Source organism: Syngnathus scovelli, chromosome 5 (assembly GCF_024217435.2).
Source record: "Syngnathus scovelli strain Florida chromosome 5, RoL_Ssco_1.2, whole genome shotgun sequence".
In the NCBI taxonomy this organism is placed as follows: Eukaryota; Metazoa; Chordata; class Actinopteri; order Syngnathiformes; family Syngnathidae; genus Syngnathus; species Syngnathus scovelli.
In genome coordinates, this window is record NC_090851.1 from 16127426 (window position 1) to 16147727 (window position 20302).

The 20302-nt window shown below is 39.1% G+C and overlaps 1 protein-coding gene across 1 annotated transcript; it reads right to left on the minus strand.

Annotated features, from left to right (window-relative positions):
• Positions 1-4180: 4180 nt before the first annotated feature.
• Positions 4181-11571, minus strand: hand2 (heart and neural crest derivatives expressed 2). The gene is made up of 2 exons (XM_049721586.2): positions 10495-11571; positions 4181-7820 (listed from the first exon to the last, which is right to left on the minus strand). Exons 1-2 carry the CDS (start codon positions 11107-11109, stop codon positions 7692-7694), a joined length of 744 nt encoding a protein of 247 aa, XP_049577543.1. The 5' UTR covers positions 11110-11571; the 3' UTR covers positions 4181-7691.
• Positions 11572-20302: the final 8731 nt, after the last annotated feature.

The following is a 20302-nucleotide window of genomic DNA, read 5'->3' on the forward strand; positions in this document are numbered from 1 at the left end:
ACTAATTTCCACAATTTCAGGGATGAGAATCTTCCGCGGATCCGCGGATTTCCGTGTTTTTTTTCCCGTCGGAAGTAGCATTTTCGTGAATCATGTAGATCCGTTGAGAACATTTTTATATATGGTGTGGGGGGTGGCAGCAGTATTGCGACAACAGCTGCCTTATTTTCGGCAGCATTTTGGCGCTACTTTCGTCACATCATTTGCCTACTCATTTGCCTAATTAGCAAAATTTTTAGCCAGCATGGTAAAGGTTTTAGACCAGTGGTTCCCAAACTTTTTCAGGCTAGCGCCCCCTTGGCTCCCCAGTGAATTCCTAGCGCCCCCCCAAGATTTGGTATGCTGCAATTTGAAAAGAGAAAAGTCAAACACAAAAGTGTATTTGTGAACCAATTTATTTTTTAGCAGTTTTAACTGTTTCAGCAACATAGAATGGTAAATAAACATTTTCTTCCATTTACTCACAGAAAATGGTGGCGGACGTGATCTAAGGCACGCCACCCTCGCCACCCACACAATGACACACGCGCGAACACGCATATATGCACACACACATGCACACACAGGTACAAAGTCATATATGTACATTCGTAACAATATATATCAGTGAATGCACCACCCTAACCAGCTCAACACAACACAACACAACACAACACAACACTGTTGTTCTGATTCTGGTGAATCCCCAATTTCATGTTGACTTGAACTCAAGATGATGTTGACCGCCAGAATGCGGTTTTTATTATAAGATAAAATTCTGAACATTACAAGCTTGAAATTACAAACCTGAGTTTTTGCTTTTGTAGTCTATGCTGTCTATGTAGTGACTACATAGACTTCGGACTGCCGCCCCCCTACCGCCCCCTTCAATTTCTGACTTCGACTTCGGACTGCCGCCCCCCTACCTCCCCCTTCGTCCTCACCGCCCCCCCAGATCTTTCCACCGCCCCCAGGGGGCGGTACTGCCCACTTTGGGAACCACTGTTTTAGACAAAAAAGACGACGATCGTGCCAGGGAAATAGACAAGTCGAACAGGATCAGGAACTGCTTCAGATGGGCATGGCTCGAGAGCAGCGTCATCTTACAAATCGGAACACAGTCCGTAACCACCTGCCTGACGGAACATATCCGTAAATTAGATGACCCGGGGAAGGTTTTGTGCATTCTTTGTCAAGATGTGATAAGCTATGGAGGTCGCGGCGATTCGAACATTAAGGAGCACATAAATAAAAAAAAATTAAAAAAATGATGTTACATGTAAGCTAATGTTAGGCTATTGTCATGATATCGTTAAAGAATAAATCTTCAGTGATCATTTTGATGTATTATATTTACCTTGGTAGCCCACCAAGCAGGAATATTTTTTTTAACAAAACTGTTGAAATTGAGTGATGAAATTAATGGTTATAGGGTTGCTATACTGTCAAAATCCAGGAGTTTCCAGGGAGCTTTTCCCCCTGAGCCCCCTCCAGGGCGTTGCCCCTGGTCCCCTGCGGCCCCCAAAGGGGGCCTGTGGGCCCTGTGGCCCCCAATAGGGGGCCACAAATCCCACGATATAGTGAAGCCGCTAAAGGTGAAGCGCAAAGTGGGATGACTGTATATTACCCACAATTCATTGTAGTTTGACCAATCTAGTGGGAAACTGGTGACTTTCTGTAAAATTCCTGCCCCTGTGCCAAAAACTATATCTTTTCAAGTGTAAGTATCAAATTAGTGTGAAGGCGAAGGCCTTTACACTTATGTTATTCGACACCATTTACTCCTCTTTTTTGACGCGCTACTCCTTCCACGTAATTCATCCGATTCACTCCATTCCACTTTTGACGTATTCCAAATATTCACGACATGAGCGCTTGCATTTCTCTCATTTCAAAAAATTTCCGTTTTTGCAAAATTCGCAAATTTACGGCAAATTTTTCCCCATTCATCCTTAATGGCACATTCATCATTTCACATTTACATCATTCCAGTTCGAAATTCACATCATTCAGCACATTCAGATAACATTGGGGAAGGTTTTCATCATTCCTAAAATTGCCAAAAATTTCACGTTTTCATGTTTAAAATTTCCGCAAAATTTCACAAAATTTCGTTTTACCCTTGTAATTTCTACATTTTTCAACCGATTCAACCCGTTCAGACTTTCAACTGTTCATCTTTCTCTTACCTATTCCACAACTTCCCACTTACCAAAAATTCAAAATTTTCAATTTTGAAATTCAGGCCAAATTCTCAAAAATGTCGTTTTTCAACTCTAATTTCTACATTTTTCAACCGATTCAACCCGATCCAATTTTCAATTGTTCATCTTTTGCCTACCTATTCCACAACTTCCCCCTTAACAAAAATTCAAAATTTTCAATTTTGACATTCACGCCAAATTCTCCATAATTTCATTTTTCCCTTCTAATTTCTACATTTTTCAACTAATTCAACCCGTTCCAACTTTAAACTATAGCTACCCCCAAATATTTAACGTCTCATGGATGGATGGATGGATGGATGGATGGATGGATGGATGGATGGATGGATGGATGGATGGATGGATTTACCATCCGACGGACGGATTATAATCCATATTATATATAGATATATCTGATTCTGCACTCATTCGATGATGTCAGCGTGAAAGATTAGTTGAGATTTGGGGCACATCAGCCCAGGCATATCAGGGCCTGTGTGACAACCTCCTGTCCTCCATCAAGACCCTGAAAATGGGTCTCACAGATAAGTCTTAAAGCATAACAATAATCCAAGTCATACAGCCACAGAAATAAAGGAGTGGGTCCATAAGAGGCATATGAAAGTCATGGAATGGCCGAGCCAATCTCCTGACCATCCATCCATCCATTTTCTGTTCTGTAAATAGAATGGTGATAGCCGATGCATCAGGTTTCCAAACATCATGCTCAAAATCTCCACGATTTGGAGATGTACAAAATGTATTCCCGATGTGTGTGCCAACTCAGTAAGCAACTGCAAGAAATATCCGACTTCTGTGTTTGCCAGCAAGGTTTTTCCCACCAAATATTCAATCATGTTTTGTTAGGGGGTTGAATACTTACATATTGCAAATTACGTACGTAATGCAAATTCATTTTTATTTTTCATTCCATAAATTTTTCTCATATGTGTTTTTATAATGTTTCTATCACAGTTAAGATGGAGTTGTCATAAAAAATCTGAAACTCTCCATTCATTTTTCAGTATAAAAATTTTGAAAAACAGTGTAGGGATCAAATACTTATATTTTCTACACTGTCATCCTCTAACCCTACTACATTCAGAAGCAGGATTGAAATGGTTTTAAGATGTTTTGTTTTAAGATGCAACAACAGATATATTTGTAGTATAGAAAAATAAATAAATCAGTTTTCTGTATTGGTCATACAAAACAAGAAATTATCTATTTTCTGTATCGATTGAAATTTTTCATATCATACATCATACATTTTTCACATCACACATCACTAGTAATGACAATTTCTTGAGTACCAAAACCTTCACTGGGCATTCAAGACATGTCAAGGTACCAGTGTGCTAAATACAAACAAACAAACAAACAAACAAACAAACAAACAAACAAACAAACAAACAAACAAGCAATAAATAAATAGATAAATAGATAAATAGATAAATAAATAAATTGTCTATTGTTATTCTGGAAATTGACTGTTTAACCTTTGTTGTCATGGCAGGTGATCTGACGGGTTGGGTGGCAGGATATATATTTCCCTCCATTTTGGCGTCACTTCAGAATTCAGTTTCGCTGAAAACTTTCATGAACCTAAGCTATGATTGCTCATAAGGGACAACAATAAAAAAAAAAGGCCAACAACATTGCAAAAAAAAAAAAAAAAAAAGGCATCTAGGGGGCTACAAAACATCATTCTGTGCTGCAAGTTTGACACCAAGTTTGGTTTAAATATTGAGGAATAAGGACAACTGAGTTGTTATAAACAGAAATCCAATTTAAAACTCATTTTAAATGGATACAATACACCATTCCCGGCCAAAGACATTGATTCCCAACTTTTTTGCTGAGAAACTGAATAAAAATACCCCCAAATAAAACAACACACTAGCCAAGAGTGAAAATACTCATTTGTTTGTTTTCCATAATAATTGTGTAAATTATCCAAAGGCACAACCATCAAATGGAAAAATATTCTGCCAAAGGGGGTCATTCAAAGGTCATTCAAAGGTTCCTGACGCCAGTTCTTGCACCAATTTTATGTTCTGCAGTCTAACTTTAGCCATTATGTCCCACGTCAGTCTTTGTCAGGATATGAAAAAGCCTCTCAAACTTTCTACTTTTTTTTTCTTGTCTCTCTCTATCAACATACCAACTCGGTTGGCAAATAAGCCCTTATCAATAGGTGATTGATTGACAGCTCCATCAGATACAATGACGAGACAACCAGGAAACGAACATTGTTTTATGTTCTACTTCTAGGTATTCTTGTTGTTTTGAGAGACAGTAGGACATATTCTTAATCAATTCACAGATTATCCAGCAGTTTGGCCAAGAGAAGGTTCTCAAAATGCCTGTCTTTGATTGAGATGCCATATCGTTTATCCAGATGCGCCTGTAAAAGTGAACACAGCTGTAAATAAGAAATCAAAAACGTTGGTATAAGAACTACATGATTGGCAGACTATGAAAAAATACTAACAGTCATCCAGTCAAATAAACCTGTTCTTTAAATTACCAGCAGTTGGGCTATAAAATGAATATTCATCCGCTTCCTGAATTATCTCAGTTTTGATATAAAAATGGAATGCTAGCTCATTGTGTATCAAGTTCTCACAATGCTTCAAACAAGAGCCCATTCACAAATTTACACGTTATAATTTGACAAGAAGTAAAGTAACCACTTCAGCCCTTGCACTGATGACACATGATCAGCGGCAAGATTCAAGAATTGAAGTTCTACAAATCAATGTATGCAATGCTCGAGCTGTGCCAGATTTAGTTTCTCTTTTTCAGATTTTGACTGTCAGAACTAAAGAAATCATACAATGTTATAGGATATTTAACATAAGGTGATTTTTTTAGCCCAATAAAATGTATCCGTTATCCATTGCCATTCAACGATCTGCTCAAAGACTTGCTATTGTTGCGCCATCACTGTGTTTATTCCACGTTTTGTTAGAAACAAATACCGTCTTTCAACCCACATTCTCACAAAGGACAACATGTGAAAACAAAATATAGCACTATAAAACATGAAAATGAAACCATTTCTAAGCATTGTCTGATGGATGTATTCAAAGATGGTATTCATTTTTTTTAATTAATACTTATAAAATCCTACCACTAATTTGGCTAAGGACATTCATATAGGTATCATTATGCTGCATATTAACTTTGAATTAAAGATGATGAAGGGGTTCACAAAGTAACCAAACTTTCTAACAGATGTCGTTAAGACAGATGCTTTAGTTTGGGCGTCTCATTTTTAAATTGAAAACAGATCAAGTGTTTTCCAAGATTAACACAAAATGTGAATGATGTTTTTAATCATGGTGAACCATGGTAATTCTTGACATTGTATAGCTTAATAGCAGCGTAATGAGAGTGCAGGGTTACAAAAAGTATATAAAAAACAAAACTGTTATTTCATACTGATTCATTTCTGTTTCTACTGACTGACATTTGGCAAACTAGTTATTTTCTATAAGATTCTTTATTCGCCTTATTTTTTGCAGAGCAAGACTATACTACAGCAGCAATTGCATACGAACAGCACTCTTTAAGACAAAAGGGCTGTATTTGTGATAGTGAATTTAAGACTGACATTTTTTACCGAGTAAGACTATACTACAGCAGCAATTTCATGCCAACAGCACTCTTTAAGACAAAAGAGCTATATTTGTGATAGTGAATTTAAGACTTACATTTAAAATGGGAGATAATGTCTAATAATGCAGTCAGGTATGTTGTGTTAATTCAACCTTAAATAAACTGTCATTATAAGGTCTTTAATTCAGTGCTAGCCGTTTTCAGACCCTGCTTTACCCTAACGCATGGGTTGAGGATATAGTACCTGGGATTACATTTCTGCACACTGAAAATACATATAGTAAATATCTTTAGAACTGAGTTTAATAAATACAGCAACAACAAAAACTCTGCCTTGAAACGAGTAAATCACGGCTCTGGTTATCCTGGGGACGGGAGAAGTGGGTACACATCATATGCTCAACACTGCTAACACTATGATAAATTTAAACTTTCTTTGTCTGTGAAAATTAATAAATTTGGATTTATTTTCTTTTTTTCTTCTTTTTCTCTCTTTTTGCTAACACCTCGGGCACGTTCAGAAATTCGCACCGACGCCAGTGCACGACACTGCGAGTTGGTGTGCTCTGAGAGGAAAACTGCACGGGCTCCGCTTCCATCAATTTCTTAAGGCACCAGCAACAGCACACCGTGTCTCCAGTCGGAGCAGTGACTGTATGCACTGGCAGCCAGTTTTTGGTGCACTCGGAATTTCCGAATGACAAAATCAAGCAACGCACTGAATTTCCGAACGGTCAAACTTGAAGGAGGGTTTACTCAATATAGTTAACGTGACGACCACATATCACGCTTGCTCCAGAGTTCTTTTTTTTTTTAAATCCTGGTTGTAGTACACACAGTGAAATTTACTTAATAAGAAGCCTTTTCGTGTCCTCACGGTGTTGTAATTTTTATTTTTTTAAATCCAAATTTCCTATCTTTTTTCAAGGCAGGGTTTAACAGTCAAACGGCAGCTAAGGGTAAAAAGAGCTCAGATTTCATCACTTTCCATGTAAACAGGTGGTGGTTTATTAAATTCAAAACACAGATTACATTTCATAATTAGCATTATTTACATTCCCACCACGTTCTTCACTTCACAACACGGACACCTTATCATCACAGTGACGTCTCAACATGTAAACTATATACACCCCAGCCCAGAAAGAGCCAGAGAGACAAAACATCTGCAGGTCGACACTACAACGACACAAACACTGCGGCGTGTACTAAGAAATATTATGTCTTTTGGCTTCAGTCGAGTGGCACTTTGGCTCTTCCAAAAGGCCACATTGCACATAAATACGTATATCGAGTTAAATAAAGCTGCAAACTGACTTCTCATTTGTACAGAATGTGTGGGATTAAATTTGTGGCCCAAAGGACGAGTGGTTCTAATATCTTCAGGTAGTCTACTTGTGTTTATTTTCATTAATTAAAAGAGAACAAAACTCAAGGGTTTTTTTCTGCCATCCCATGCTGCTAATAAACCATCTATTAAAATTCAGAAAATCCATTGACATGCAGAAACGCTGTCCACGGTTTAACCTCCACAAACCTGACGCGCTAATGTAGCCTACTGACGTTGGCAATGCAGTCAGTATTACCATTTAAATATCCTGTTGCAGTGTTTCGTTTATTTGTTAACTGAGGTAACAATTTAAGGATTTTGCAGGTCGAAAATGATAGCAAACAGCAGGTAACCACCCCTCCAGGGATAAACCTCCATAATTTTTTACGGGGTCTATTTATTCATTTTCCTTGTGAGGAAGTGATGTGTGTGGCCCGAGGTCTATACTGGACAAAAGGCGATGATAATATAATTCATCTAAGAGCACCATGATCGTCCCACTGCCGAAGACAGAGCAGAGGGGAACGGGGTGCAATTGACCTTCAGGGTGGAAGTTACTGCTTGAGTTCCAGAGCCCAGACGTGCTGGGGCCATCCTGTCCTCCCTTTAGTCTTCTTGTCTCCCAGTGACAATGAGGACGACGACGAGCAAGAAGACGATGACGCCATCTTGGGGACATCCACCTGCAGACAAAAAATTGTTGCGAGAACATGAATTTGTCCTTGAGGGAAACAGAATCGGTACTGTCGATGTACTATTTTGGAGTCTTCTTTTAATTTAACTTTTAATTTAAGCATTATTTGAAAATACGATTATACACAATACGGATTGTCAAACTCATTACTCAATAAATTAAAATGTGATAATGTTGATAGTAGCTACACTCAGTAAAAAAAATATATCCATGTCTCGCACGTGTAGAATCAAGCAATATGACAATATCGGTTTTCTTGCATTATATTATTTTTATATAATTATGATATGATATGATATGATATGATATGATATGATATGATATGATCCGGCTTAATTGCCCCTATCTTACGGATCACTAGGTCCGTTTATTTCAACCATAACTTCGACAACAAAAATAATCAATACTGGGCGCCATCCAGTAAATCTGGATGTGCGCGCAACAATAGTAAATATGCCAAAACATTTATTTAAATGTTGTAAACGACATATGTCCTTCATAAATTGCAAAATAAATACAATCCGAATTCAAATTCGTTGTAAAATTTACTCACGTTGCCCCCATCATGTTGAGGTTTCCATTGTAAAATAAAGCAGTTTGGCGGAGGTGAATTACCCAGAGAAAATCATTTTTATTCAGCGTTACTGCAGTGATTGAAGCTCTGGTACAGCCACATTCCTGTGATTACGCGACATTAAAAATCTCCAAAATTGTAAAAATAGAAAAACGTTTTTCAAATGTAATCGTAAATTGACATTATGTTGCATTTTTCGTGCTCTGTTACAGTCACAAGAAGTCTCTTTCTATATACAATTGTAATCCTTATTTTATGTCAGCTCATTTCACCAGAGGAGTTGTCTTTAGATCGCAGTGTTCATTTCAACAGTTTTCATCACATTCATTAGGGTTAAAGAAATAGCTGCTGAAGCTGTAAGCCCTATCGCTCCAAGTCCAACCCACCAAGCAATAAACTGTACGAAATCTCGAATTCCCTGGCATGTTTCAAATGATTTTCAGTTTTGCACTTAAGAAACTTCACACTGATATTATAATGTTCATTCCCTAATAAACGGTTTACATTTAAACGGATGCCCATTGCATACCACACTGTTTGCTTGTCTGTGTGTAAGCGCGTGTGTATGTATATGTGTGTGTATATATATATGTGTGTGTATATATATATATATGTATGTATGTATGTATATATATATATATATATATATATATATATATATATATATATATATATATATATATATATATATATATATATATACATACATACATACATATATATATATATATATATATATATATATATATATATATATATATATATATATATATATATATATATATATACGCACGCGCTGCGCGGTCACACAGACACGCAAACAATGCTTCGATTTTCGCTTTATTGGAAAGCGTAAGGGGTCGGCCATTTAGTGTAATTCTGAAGTCATTCAAGTGCTAACCCCTTGATTCTTAATGGTGCCACAAATTAAACGGAGCATTACTGCTGATCACATTCAAATCACCTTTCATGATCTGAGGTATCAATTTTCTGTCCGAGGAATCTTCTTTAGGCCTACATGATTTTTGGCACTATATATGTTTTTGCTTGCAGAGCTGCAGCCAACGAGTGTTATCAGTTTTTAACATGCCGGACAACATCCCCATTCCAGTAATTCCAATATGGAACAGGGGGGAAATTTGTCGCTTGAATTCAGTAACGCGCCAGAAACCACAATTCCTATTTGCGTCAAGGACACGGGAATTGATAAATTCTTGCCCATACCATGCTATGTCGTTGTTGGTGGTGGTGGTGATTTTTTTTTACTACCGTTTGATTCAATATTGGATTGGCATATCTTGGCTCTATTTAGACTTCCGGACAATAACGCATAATATAACTCACATCGGTTCATTTTGCTGCACGTATTATTCACAAATATTTGATCGAATAAAACCCAGGTAAAAAGGGAACAATATCGTGGAAAATGTTTAAATGTCTTACAAATAAATCCTAAGCGGTGCGTATATGTATGGTAAAAACCAGAACCAGGCCAAAAAGATGTGAAGACACAAAAATACGGAAAAGCCTTGCTCGAAATGAGTCACTTGGCTCCAAGCTGTCTGTGAATGGAGACCAATTTTCTGGCACAGCTCCTCTCTTATGCTTGATCATTTCGAGCAAACTTTATTGTGTACAACATCTTTTAGTTTGACTCAGGTCAATGAGAATAGATTTTTTTTAAGTGTTTTTTTTTTTTTTTTACAGCCTAATTTTAGTTTTTTTTATCTGTGCGTGTTTGTCTTATTTCCGTGAATCTTGTTTTTATTCATTTTGTTGTTGTGCTATTTACCTAGGCTATAGTTTAGGGTTGTTATTGTTACATTTTCCTTGGCGATTTGTCAGAACTCGGAATCTGCATCTGCGTGTAAAACATTTTTCCCCCATCGCTTATTTGATTTCATCAAACATATCGTTTGAGTCTGTTTTTGTATATTAGACGAGACTATAGTGGTTGTTTTTCTAATTGAAAGCTGTATAATCAGTTAAGTATGACAAACACGTGACATTATATTTTACGACCAGGCAAATTCATGTTCGTGAAACTTTTCAGCCCTGCATTTTTTCAGTCATGTATATTTCGACTTACCGTGTCCCGCTTCCTCCGCTCCTCCCGCGCCTCTGTTTTCTTCAGCTCGGCCTTAAATGCCTGAGTGTCTCCGTGCTGGCCGTCCTTGTCCAGGATGTCCATCAGGTAGGAGATGTAGCTGGTAGCCAGCCGAAGCGTCTTGATCTTGGACAGCTTAGTGTCGGCGGGGACATTGGGGATACACTCCCTCAGTTCCGCGAAAGCCGAGTTGATACTTTGAGTCCGCCGTCTCTCTTTCCGGTTTGCAGTAGGTCTCCGCTTTACTGTTCGTGGATGTGCATGGTGGTGATGCATACCCACCTGGGCTCCATTAACAGAGATAGCGCCAGCTCCGGGGACCAAAGCACCGTGTCCGTAGTGGTGATGGTGGTGGTGAGGATCGAGGCCACCTACGGCCCCTGTGCCACCGTTGCCGTGGTAATCAGGGCTGTAGCCCGGCGCGAGGCCGTATTCTGTGGGCGACATATCCGCGTGACTAATAAGCCAGCTCGTGAAATAAGGAGGCGCTCCCGTGTCCTCGTGACACCGACCCGTTGCGGCCGCGTGCAGGGAGTAGTGGTGGCTGTCGTGGTGGTGCATGACCGGATGATGAGGAAAGCCTGACACTAAACTCATCGTGACCTACCGACGCGCGCACACAAACTCATGCGCACGCACAGGCGCTCTCACGTGCACGCACGTAAACGGAAAACGCGCGAGCCCACACCAAACCTTTGGGGATGTTGCAGAATTGCTGTCTAATGACCTTTCAGAGCAGATGTTTGCACGATGAATAATTTCCACATCGCGACCGGGAATGTCCGCCGAGTCCAAAAATATGAGAGCCAGTACTCCGAGTAGAAAGGGTCGGGCTATCCCAGTCTACAGCTTCTCGAAGGCCCCTCGACTCTCGACATTGTTCTTCTAGCAACCAATCCGAATATATGTAGCGCTTCTTCTTTTTTCACTTTCAGCTCCTCTCACCGACTCAACATCTTCAGCCGCTTTGGGCAAGGCAGGGTTCGTCAGCGCGGCAACCGGCTCAACACTACTGGTGCATACTAGGCGGACAGAGAGGAGAGATAGCGAGAAAGAAAAAGTGGGGGCGAGCAAAGGAGAGAGAGAGAGAGAGAGAGAGAGAGAGAGAGAGAGAGAGAGAGAGAGAGAGAGAGAGAGAGAGAGAGAGAGAGAGAGAGAGAGAATACGTCCGACGCGGGAGGAGAGCGTGCCTTCGCAGATTTCTCTGACCAATGGCCAACCTTCCACCCTCCACTGGCCTCAATTGCAGGGTCTGTTTACTTGTCTTTAATGTCAATGGGCCCGCTAAGTAGGTCTGCTGGCACACCGCTGGGTCAACAGTAATGAGATATGTTCTTGGCATTGGAATTCGTACACCATTTACAATCATTATGTGGCCAACTTGTTTTGCATCCGTGACGTCGTTGTGGAAAACTATTTGTTTTAAAACATTTTAATACAAATTCAAAGGTTACAGGGAATATTGGCACAGAAAACTGTGATTTTAATTTAATATAACTCCATGAAAATATTAAATCTAGGTCCAGGGGATGATCAAATTGTGTTTGTTTCAAACAGGAACACGCTTGAGTCATTGTAAATCTGCTTGAATGTGGGGATTTAGTGCACTCACATATCATACTAAAGTTATCTTGTCCTATGTCAAAATATCAATTTCTGAATGACCAAATCTTATCATGACGTGAACTTTTCCTTTCAGAACAATAACTGTTACAAGGAACCTAAATTGAAATGCATGCGACATTGTTGGCTTATATTGGAATGTAATTTTTATTCTGGTTGATCTTAGGCCAATATGTCTGAGAAAGAGTGTAAGGCCAGGCTCGGGGACACTAGCCAGTCCAGTTCATCTTAGGCCAATATGTCTAAGAAAAAGTGTAAGGCTAGGCTCGGGGCCACGAGCCAGTCCTCAGACACGCGTGAAGCATGTCAGCTGTCGTTTATTCGTTGTGAATGAGTTAAGTCACACACATCACATGGTCTCATCCAGCAAAGTATCGAGAACCAATAAATAAACGACCTATTATTATTTTCCATTTAAAAAAAAAAAATCTATTCACCCGTCTACAAATTATGTCAGAGTGAAACTCGTAAATTTAGTTGGTAATGTAAACGAACTAATGCTATGACCAAAAACATTATATTTGGATTGAATCGTTCTCAGTTGTTTCATTCGAAATTCACGTGCAAAGGCAATGTCAAATACTACATAATTTGTCAATTAAATTTGTATTGGAACAAATTATTCAAATAAATTAAGAAAATTCCCATTAAATTAAATTATTTATAATGATAATAATAATAATAATGATAAAAATAATAATAGTAATAATAATAATAATGTTATATCAATATTGTGTATATATATATATATATATATATATATATATGTTAACACTACTACTATTACTACTACTACTACTAATAATAATACTAATAATAATAATAATAATAATAATAATAATAATAATAATAATAATAATAGTAATAATTTTCAAGTTTGTAATAAACTTAAGGCATGGCATTACAAGCAAAGTTGTCCGGTTACAAGCTGACCGCCTTTTTTTATGCTTGCACGCGTAAAACCGTAAAAACAAAAAGTGTGTCTTCTTTACCAACGTTTGAAACGAACACTTCGATTTTGTTTGAGTTATGTTCCATGTTTGATTTCTATTTTCACCAGATAACACAGTTACCCTACTATAAATTTAATACAAAACATACTATAAATGGCAGTTTAAATAAATATTTATTCTACAGGTAAACGGAAATACTTGCTATTCTATTGACGATACATGCGTGACCCATGAAGGAATAAGGAACTACCAAGGAAGCTAAACACAGCCAGGCTTTCTTTGCATTTTCTGGATCTAGACAAAGCCGCAATCCGAAGTGGTACCACGACGGTGGTTATCAACTGCTTTGTCAACCCTGGCTCTAGTCCCCAGACTTTGTGCGCGTTCACATAAAGCGGGGCATTTCCAGCGTCATTTGAGCAACATATGCAAAAAAGTGGATCGATCAAGAATCGCATATTATCACAACTTGCTCCGAGCAAATTGTAATAATTGAGGGTTACGAAGAAAGTAAAACATCATAACGGCAAAAAGCGACACTGCTGCTGCTATTCCTGAACGATAACACTGAAACCCAGTGGTAAATTTCTCACTGCTGAATATGATACAAATCCAAAAAATGAAATTAAATAATTCAAAAATGATACTCAAGATGTGTGACTCCGTGAGCTAAGTCTGTCCAATGATTAGAGATTCGTGACTACAAATTTATTTGGGGGCCAATTTAAAGTGAAGTCGTTCGTTGATTGATAATCATATGTGATAAATACTGATAAATTAAAGAACATTATTTTTCCCAGATGTGATACCAGCACCATTAAACATTAAACCAAAGTCAAGGATAAGAAAGCATACGAAGTGGTAGCTTAATTTATTTTCTTTACAGTGTGTGGATAATACGTTGTGTCACATTTTATAGTTGCAAAAACAACGTTGCGCATTGCACAGCAATCTTGCTCAGATTTTCAGCAACACCTACTGAACGCATGGCGAAGAAACTAATGCACACGTGAGCGCGCAGCTTCACGGCATTGACGTGTCCAGCAATCAGCGCGCAGTCGGTCCGTCCGATCGCGGAAGACTCTCCCTCCCCGCGACAAGCCCCCTCAAATGGTTTTGGACAAAACAACCAAACGTGTTATAATTTGCAAGCCAAGCCTAAAGGCCACAAATGAATTGATTTATGAATCCAATTGGACAAACCAAAGGATCATCTTGAGTATACATTTTTAAAGTATTAAACGTTTTAGAGTTGTCCCATGTCCAGCAGTGGTAATATTATCATGGGACTAGAACAAGTACGGTCAGCAATTTTTTGCCAGCATCTTCTCTTGCCTTATTTGCAGCAACAGTGTTGCTTTCTGCAGTTATATTTGTATTTTTTTGAAACCTGATTACAAATCGCTTCTCCTAAGTAAAATATGCGGCTCTTACAGAGAAACGCCCCCTTTTATGTGAACGCGCACAAAGCCTGAGGATGAGTCTGGGTTAACAAAGCGAGTTGAATATCACTTAGCTGTGATCACGTTTACAGGCTTCGTCGATCCAGATTCCAGATCATGCACAGAAAGCCTGACTGTGTTGAGCTTTCTTCGCAGTATACTCCCCAGGGTGTTCTCCGCCTTTTGCCCGACGTCCTTAGAGGAATGCCGCAAAATTGACGTATAAGTCATGTTTTATGACTGCTATGGTGCACTGAGCACATTTTGTTGAACTCATTTAGTGTACCGGACAATAAGACAGTTTTTTGAAGTTAAAACAATCAAACATGCAAACATGCAAACAAACAAATGAATAAACAAACAAACAAACAAACAAACACACGGACGGACGGACGGACAGGACAGGACAAACAAACAAACAAACAAACAAACAAACAAACAAACAAACAAACAAACAAACAAACAAACAAACAAACAAACAAACAAACAAACAAACGTCTCAGGAAAAGACATACCACCTCCAAACTATATAGCCTATATTTTGGGAAGTTAAAAAGTGCAAAGAAAATAAAAAGTGCAAATATATTTTGAAGTCGTGCAACAGAAACCTTTGTCACATATATTTATGTTTTGTTTAACTTCAGTGTTTGAAAGTTTGAAAATATGGATCGTAACCTTGGGAAATTCAACAACAGAAGCCTACAAGAAGCTGCATGAAGACCTCTGGGTTTTTTTGGGCGGTGGGGATAGTTGTGGGTTATATGTACAGTAAAAACTGAAATCATGCTGAGAGAGGCAATCAATAGTTGGGATTTAAATCGGGGTAAACAAATCTTAACAAGAGAGAATTACAGTCACTATTTGCAGACTGTTATTGGTAATAAATGATGTCTTGGATTCGAAGATGCAGTCATGTGATTATTCCTCCTGTGTTTTGTGGGAGATCAGGAGCAGCAGGGTTGCAGAAAGTGTGAGTTGGACTTGTGCGTGGAAGGCCCTTTGATTGATATTTGTTTAAATGTTGCATGGGGCTCGCTCGTTGTGTGTGTTTAGGTATGTGTATGTGTGCGCGCGCGTGTCAGCCTGCTCTGTGTAATCCATCTATGTGAATGGGAGCTGTTGCAGTAATTTAGATCAGTTTGTGTCTCCTGATAATGATATATAATTAGACTGTAGGTCAGTCGGTCAGACTCCTGAACTCTCTCCCCCTCTCTGTCTCTCTTTCTCCCTTTGCTGCTCTACTTCGCTTTCTTTTTTTTTCACGCGAAGACCTCTCCCCCATATCCTCTATCGTCTGATCTCAACCATTCTTCATGTGTATAAATAAACGTAATGTATGTATGCACGAGCAAAAGCGAGAGAAAGTTTTCACTCTGCGTGCGTGTGCGCGTGTGTCAGCCCGTATGATGACGTACAGGTACATTCCACAGCAACCAAAGTTTCTTCAGCGTAAAGTAATGAATGTTCTTACTGTCTGATTTAACTCCACATACTGTATAGGCCAACTCCACTCACAGTGTATATAGACTTAATTCATTTCAATTTATTTTACTTTTGCAAGCTTTTAATTAATCATTTTATTATTTCATTTATTGATTTATTATTTAAGGTTAACTTTGGAATATCTTATTAATTTTACTGATGTTGTATAGTTCTTGCCTTATTTTACCATAATATTGATGTGTTTTTTTTCTTCAGTTTCAGCTCCAGTGTCTCGTGGTGGGGGCAGGGGTTTATCTAGCCTACCAGTGGGGGTGCTGTTCCATGAGGGAGGGAGTCTCGCCTGGGTGGATGGTAGGCACGGCTTGGTCTGGGGGTTCCCGTCTGCCCGGAGTAGTCTCTGTGGCGGTGTTCCCGGTAGTTAAGAGCTGTGGTCCCTCTTGGTGTTGAATGGCCCCCACTTGTGGCTTTTTCCTCACCTTATGTCTCAGTGCTCAACCATGTCTCTCTACTGTTTGTCAGTGTGTGTTTGGGGATGCGTGTGTATACATATGTGCATGTGCTTATGGCTGTGTGTGCTTGTGTGAATATGTGTGTATACAAAATTGTATTGTATGTACCGTATTTTCGAGACTATAAGTCACTCAGGAGTACAAGTCGCACCAACTATAAAATGCATAATAAAGAAGAAAAAACATATACGTATGTCGCACCGGAGTACAAGTCGCAATTTGGGGAGAATTTTATTTGACAAAATCCAACACCAAGAACTGACATGAACAAGCAACAACAGGCTAAACGATACGTTATGCTAACGTTACATAAACACAAACAAGCAACTGAGATCATGCCTGACGTAACATATTAACAGTTATTCAAATAACTATAACATAAATAACACGTTTATCAAACTATCCGTGTCACTCCAAATCATTAAATCCATCAAAATCTTTGTCCTTTGTGTAAACAACGCCACTGCTGACCCCACAAGTGCATGCACCGCTGACGTCGTATTCGTCGTCAGTTGCAGTTCCAATTATTCCACAGGCCTATAGAACTATTTATAAACCATATATCAAATAACTATAACATAAATAGCAAATTTATCGGACCATTTGTGTCACTCCATATCATTAAATTCATTGAAATCTTCGTCCTCTGTGTCACTTAAAAAAACAACACCGCTGCTGACTCCGGAAGTACATGCGGCACTGACGTCAGACTCGTTGTCAGTTACGGTTTCAATTATTCCACAGATCAATATAACTATATTTTAGCGTTACCAAAGTACCAGTCGAGTTGTGGGTTCGGTAACCGGCTCTTTATTTCACCAAACAAGAGTTCAACATACGAGCCAACACGCAGTGTGTGTAGCCTCTCACTAACAATGTGCCCCGGATCTCTTTTCCCGTCTCCTCCCTCCTGCTGCCTTCAAGGCCTCCCTCGGCAATCGGAAACTACTGAACTCTAACAATATACAAGTTGCCATGCTAAATAAACTATCAAATAACTATAACATAAATAACAAGTTTATCGAACCATCCGTGTCACTCCAAATTATTAAATCCATCAAAATCTTCGTCCTCTATGTCAATCTCTGTCCTCTGTTATAAACAACTCCTGACTTCGGAAGTCATTGAATGGATTGAGACTCATTGTCAGTTGTGGTTCCAATTATTCCACAGGCCTAGTGTGACCTTATGCGGTTTAAAGTGAATGTGAAGTGATCAACTATACTAGTAAGTAAGTAATGTGGTACTAATGAAGTAATAATGTGTTAATAATTTCACATATAAATCGCACCCCCGGCTAAACTATGAAAAAAACTGCGACTTATAGTCCGGAACACCGTAATTGCCGGACTATAAAGCGCACCGGATTATAAGGCGCACAAGCTAAAATTCAGGGATATTTCTTTTTTTCCCTTACATAAGCCGCACCGGACTATAAGCCGCACTTGCACGCGAGGTTTTTACAAAGAAAGACAGTACATAGAAAGCCTTTTTAACGTTTTAATAACATACTTGAACATGTCTTTCTAAACATTGCCTGTGACGCAGCAGTAGTACCGCAGCAACGCGGAAGTGTGCACGCGAGTTATTAGCAAAGAAAGACTGGATACAGAAAGTTTTTTAAAGCTTTAATAACATACCTTAACATTTCTTTCCAAACACTGCCTGTGACGCGGCAGTAATACCACAACAACACGGAATTAACACAGCAAAGTCACTGAGACGCGGCGGTAATGGCGGCGGTTACACAGCAGCAAGACGGTAGCACAGCACGAACAGGGCTGGTTAAAAAAAACATACCAGTAAAAGTAAAAAAAGAGCCGTCTTCATCTTCCTCCTGTGCACTGAAACCAAGTCTTCCTCCTTAGTGTCCGATTGGAATAGCGTTAGATATCCTTCGCCTCACACTTTCTCAGTCTCTCTTTCGTCGTCGGTTTTATGCATTTCTTCGAGTGTGAAGAGGTTCTGTTCATGCTAATCTTATTCATGCACGAAGCCCTATATTATATTAAACTAGCGAGCGACACGTATAGCTTAAAAGCGGCATCATATTCATTTATTTTATCCCCCATAATGACGGTTTGTGTATAAAAGCTTCCTGTCTGTGTTAATGTGGGTGTGTGCGTGATGCGCGAGATGATCGCGTCTTCTTCGGCGCATTATCTCTTCTTCGTCTGTCTCGCTCTTGCTTCCTGCTAGAGCGCCCCCTGGAGAGCGGAGGCCGTAAAAATCCATGAGCACGCTCCAGTAGACACAAGATAATGTCATCAACATCGACTGCCTTTGGCTTAAAAGCTGCATCATATGCATTTATTTTGTCCCCCATGATGACGGTTTGTGTATAAAGGCTTCCTTTCAGTAATGTCCGTCTTGATCGCGTGATGCGCGAAATGTAAACAAAAACTAGCGAGTCTTCTTCGGCGCATTATCTCTTCTTCGCCTGTCTCGCTCTTGCTTCCGGCTAGAGCGCCCCCTGGAGACCGGAGGCCGTAAAAATCCATAAGTACGCTCCAGCGTAGACACAAGATAATGTCATCAACATCGACTGCCTTTGGCTTGACCCTCGGTGGTCCGGGGTGCAGGCTTCAAACCTGTAGCTGCCTAGCTAAAAGCGGCATCATATGCATTTCTTTTGTCCCCCATGATGACGGTTTGTGTATAAAGGCTTCCTTTCAGTAATGTCCGTCTTGATCGCGTGATGCGCGAAATGTAAACAAAAACTAGCACGTCTTCTTCGGCGCATTGTCTCTTCTTCGCCTGTCTCGCTCTTGCTTCTTGCTAGAGCGCCTCCTGGAGGCCGGAGGCCGTAAAAATCCATAAGTACGCCGCGCCGCCGTTTAAGGTTCAAAGTAACCTTCTGAATAAAATGCATTAAAAGTTCACATTCATTAAAACTTGTTTTTGGTGAGCAAAATGTCAGAAGAATTGAATTTAAATGCTGATTGATTGGGTTTTAATACAATGCAGATTACTTCACTGGTTTCTTTTATATGAAACAAGTTGTTATCAAACAACTTGTTTGATTTAAAAGAAACCAGTGAAGTGATTAAAAAAAGGAAAAACAAGATGAACTTAGTACAATTACAATGCAGATTGTCCAAACAGCGCCACTGCTTTGTGTAATCTCTGAATGATATGGCAGAGTAAGAGAAAGGGTTTAGAGCACAGGTGTCAAACTCAAGGCCCGGGGGCCAGATACGGCCCACCACATCATTCTATGTGGCCCGCGAAGACAAATTGTGCATCAAATTCGTGTGTCATTACTAGAATTGCAAATTGTCTTCACTTTTAATAATAGCTTTTTTTAAAAATATTTGACCAGTTTTTACTCGTCTGATTTGAAAACGAGTTATTTGTCAGTTTGTTTTGTAGCTTTTACTGTATATAATAGTGTTAAGAGTAAAAGTGATCAAGTCATCACAAAAATCACGAAAAAAATCTTATATAAGCCGCACCTGACTATAAGCCGCAGGGTCCAAAATTTTGGAAAAAAGTCGCGGCTTATAGTCCGGCAATTACGGTATATATATATATATATATATATATATATATATATATATATATATATATATATATATATATATATATATATATATATATAGTGGAGCCTCGGTTTTCGAACGTCCCGGTTCTCAGACAAATTGGTATTCGAACAAAAAATTCGCGATTTTTTTGCTTCGGTTGTCGAACAAAATTCGATTGTCGAACCTCACAAGATGAGCCGAGAGGACGCGCTCCAATCATGCCTCCAAAGGAAGCGAGTGGGAGCAGTAAAGCTGATAATGGCAAAAAGAGGAAAGTAGTGCCCAAAACGGTTGAA

What these genes read in the sequence shown, in the direction of transcription:
- hand2 (XM_049721586.2), bottom strand. Translation starts at nt 11,109, where the DNA reads ATGAGTTTAGTGTCAGGCTTTCCTCATCATCCGGTCATGCACCACCAC. An exon ending in AGCGGAGGAAGCGGGACACG is followed by an intron (nt 7,821 to 10,494) that starts GTAAGTCGAAAT and finishes TTTTGTCTGCAG; the next exon opens with GTGGATGTCCCCAAGATGGC.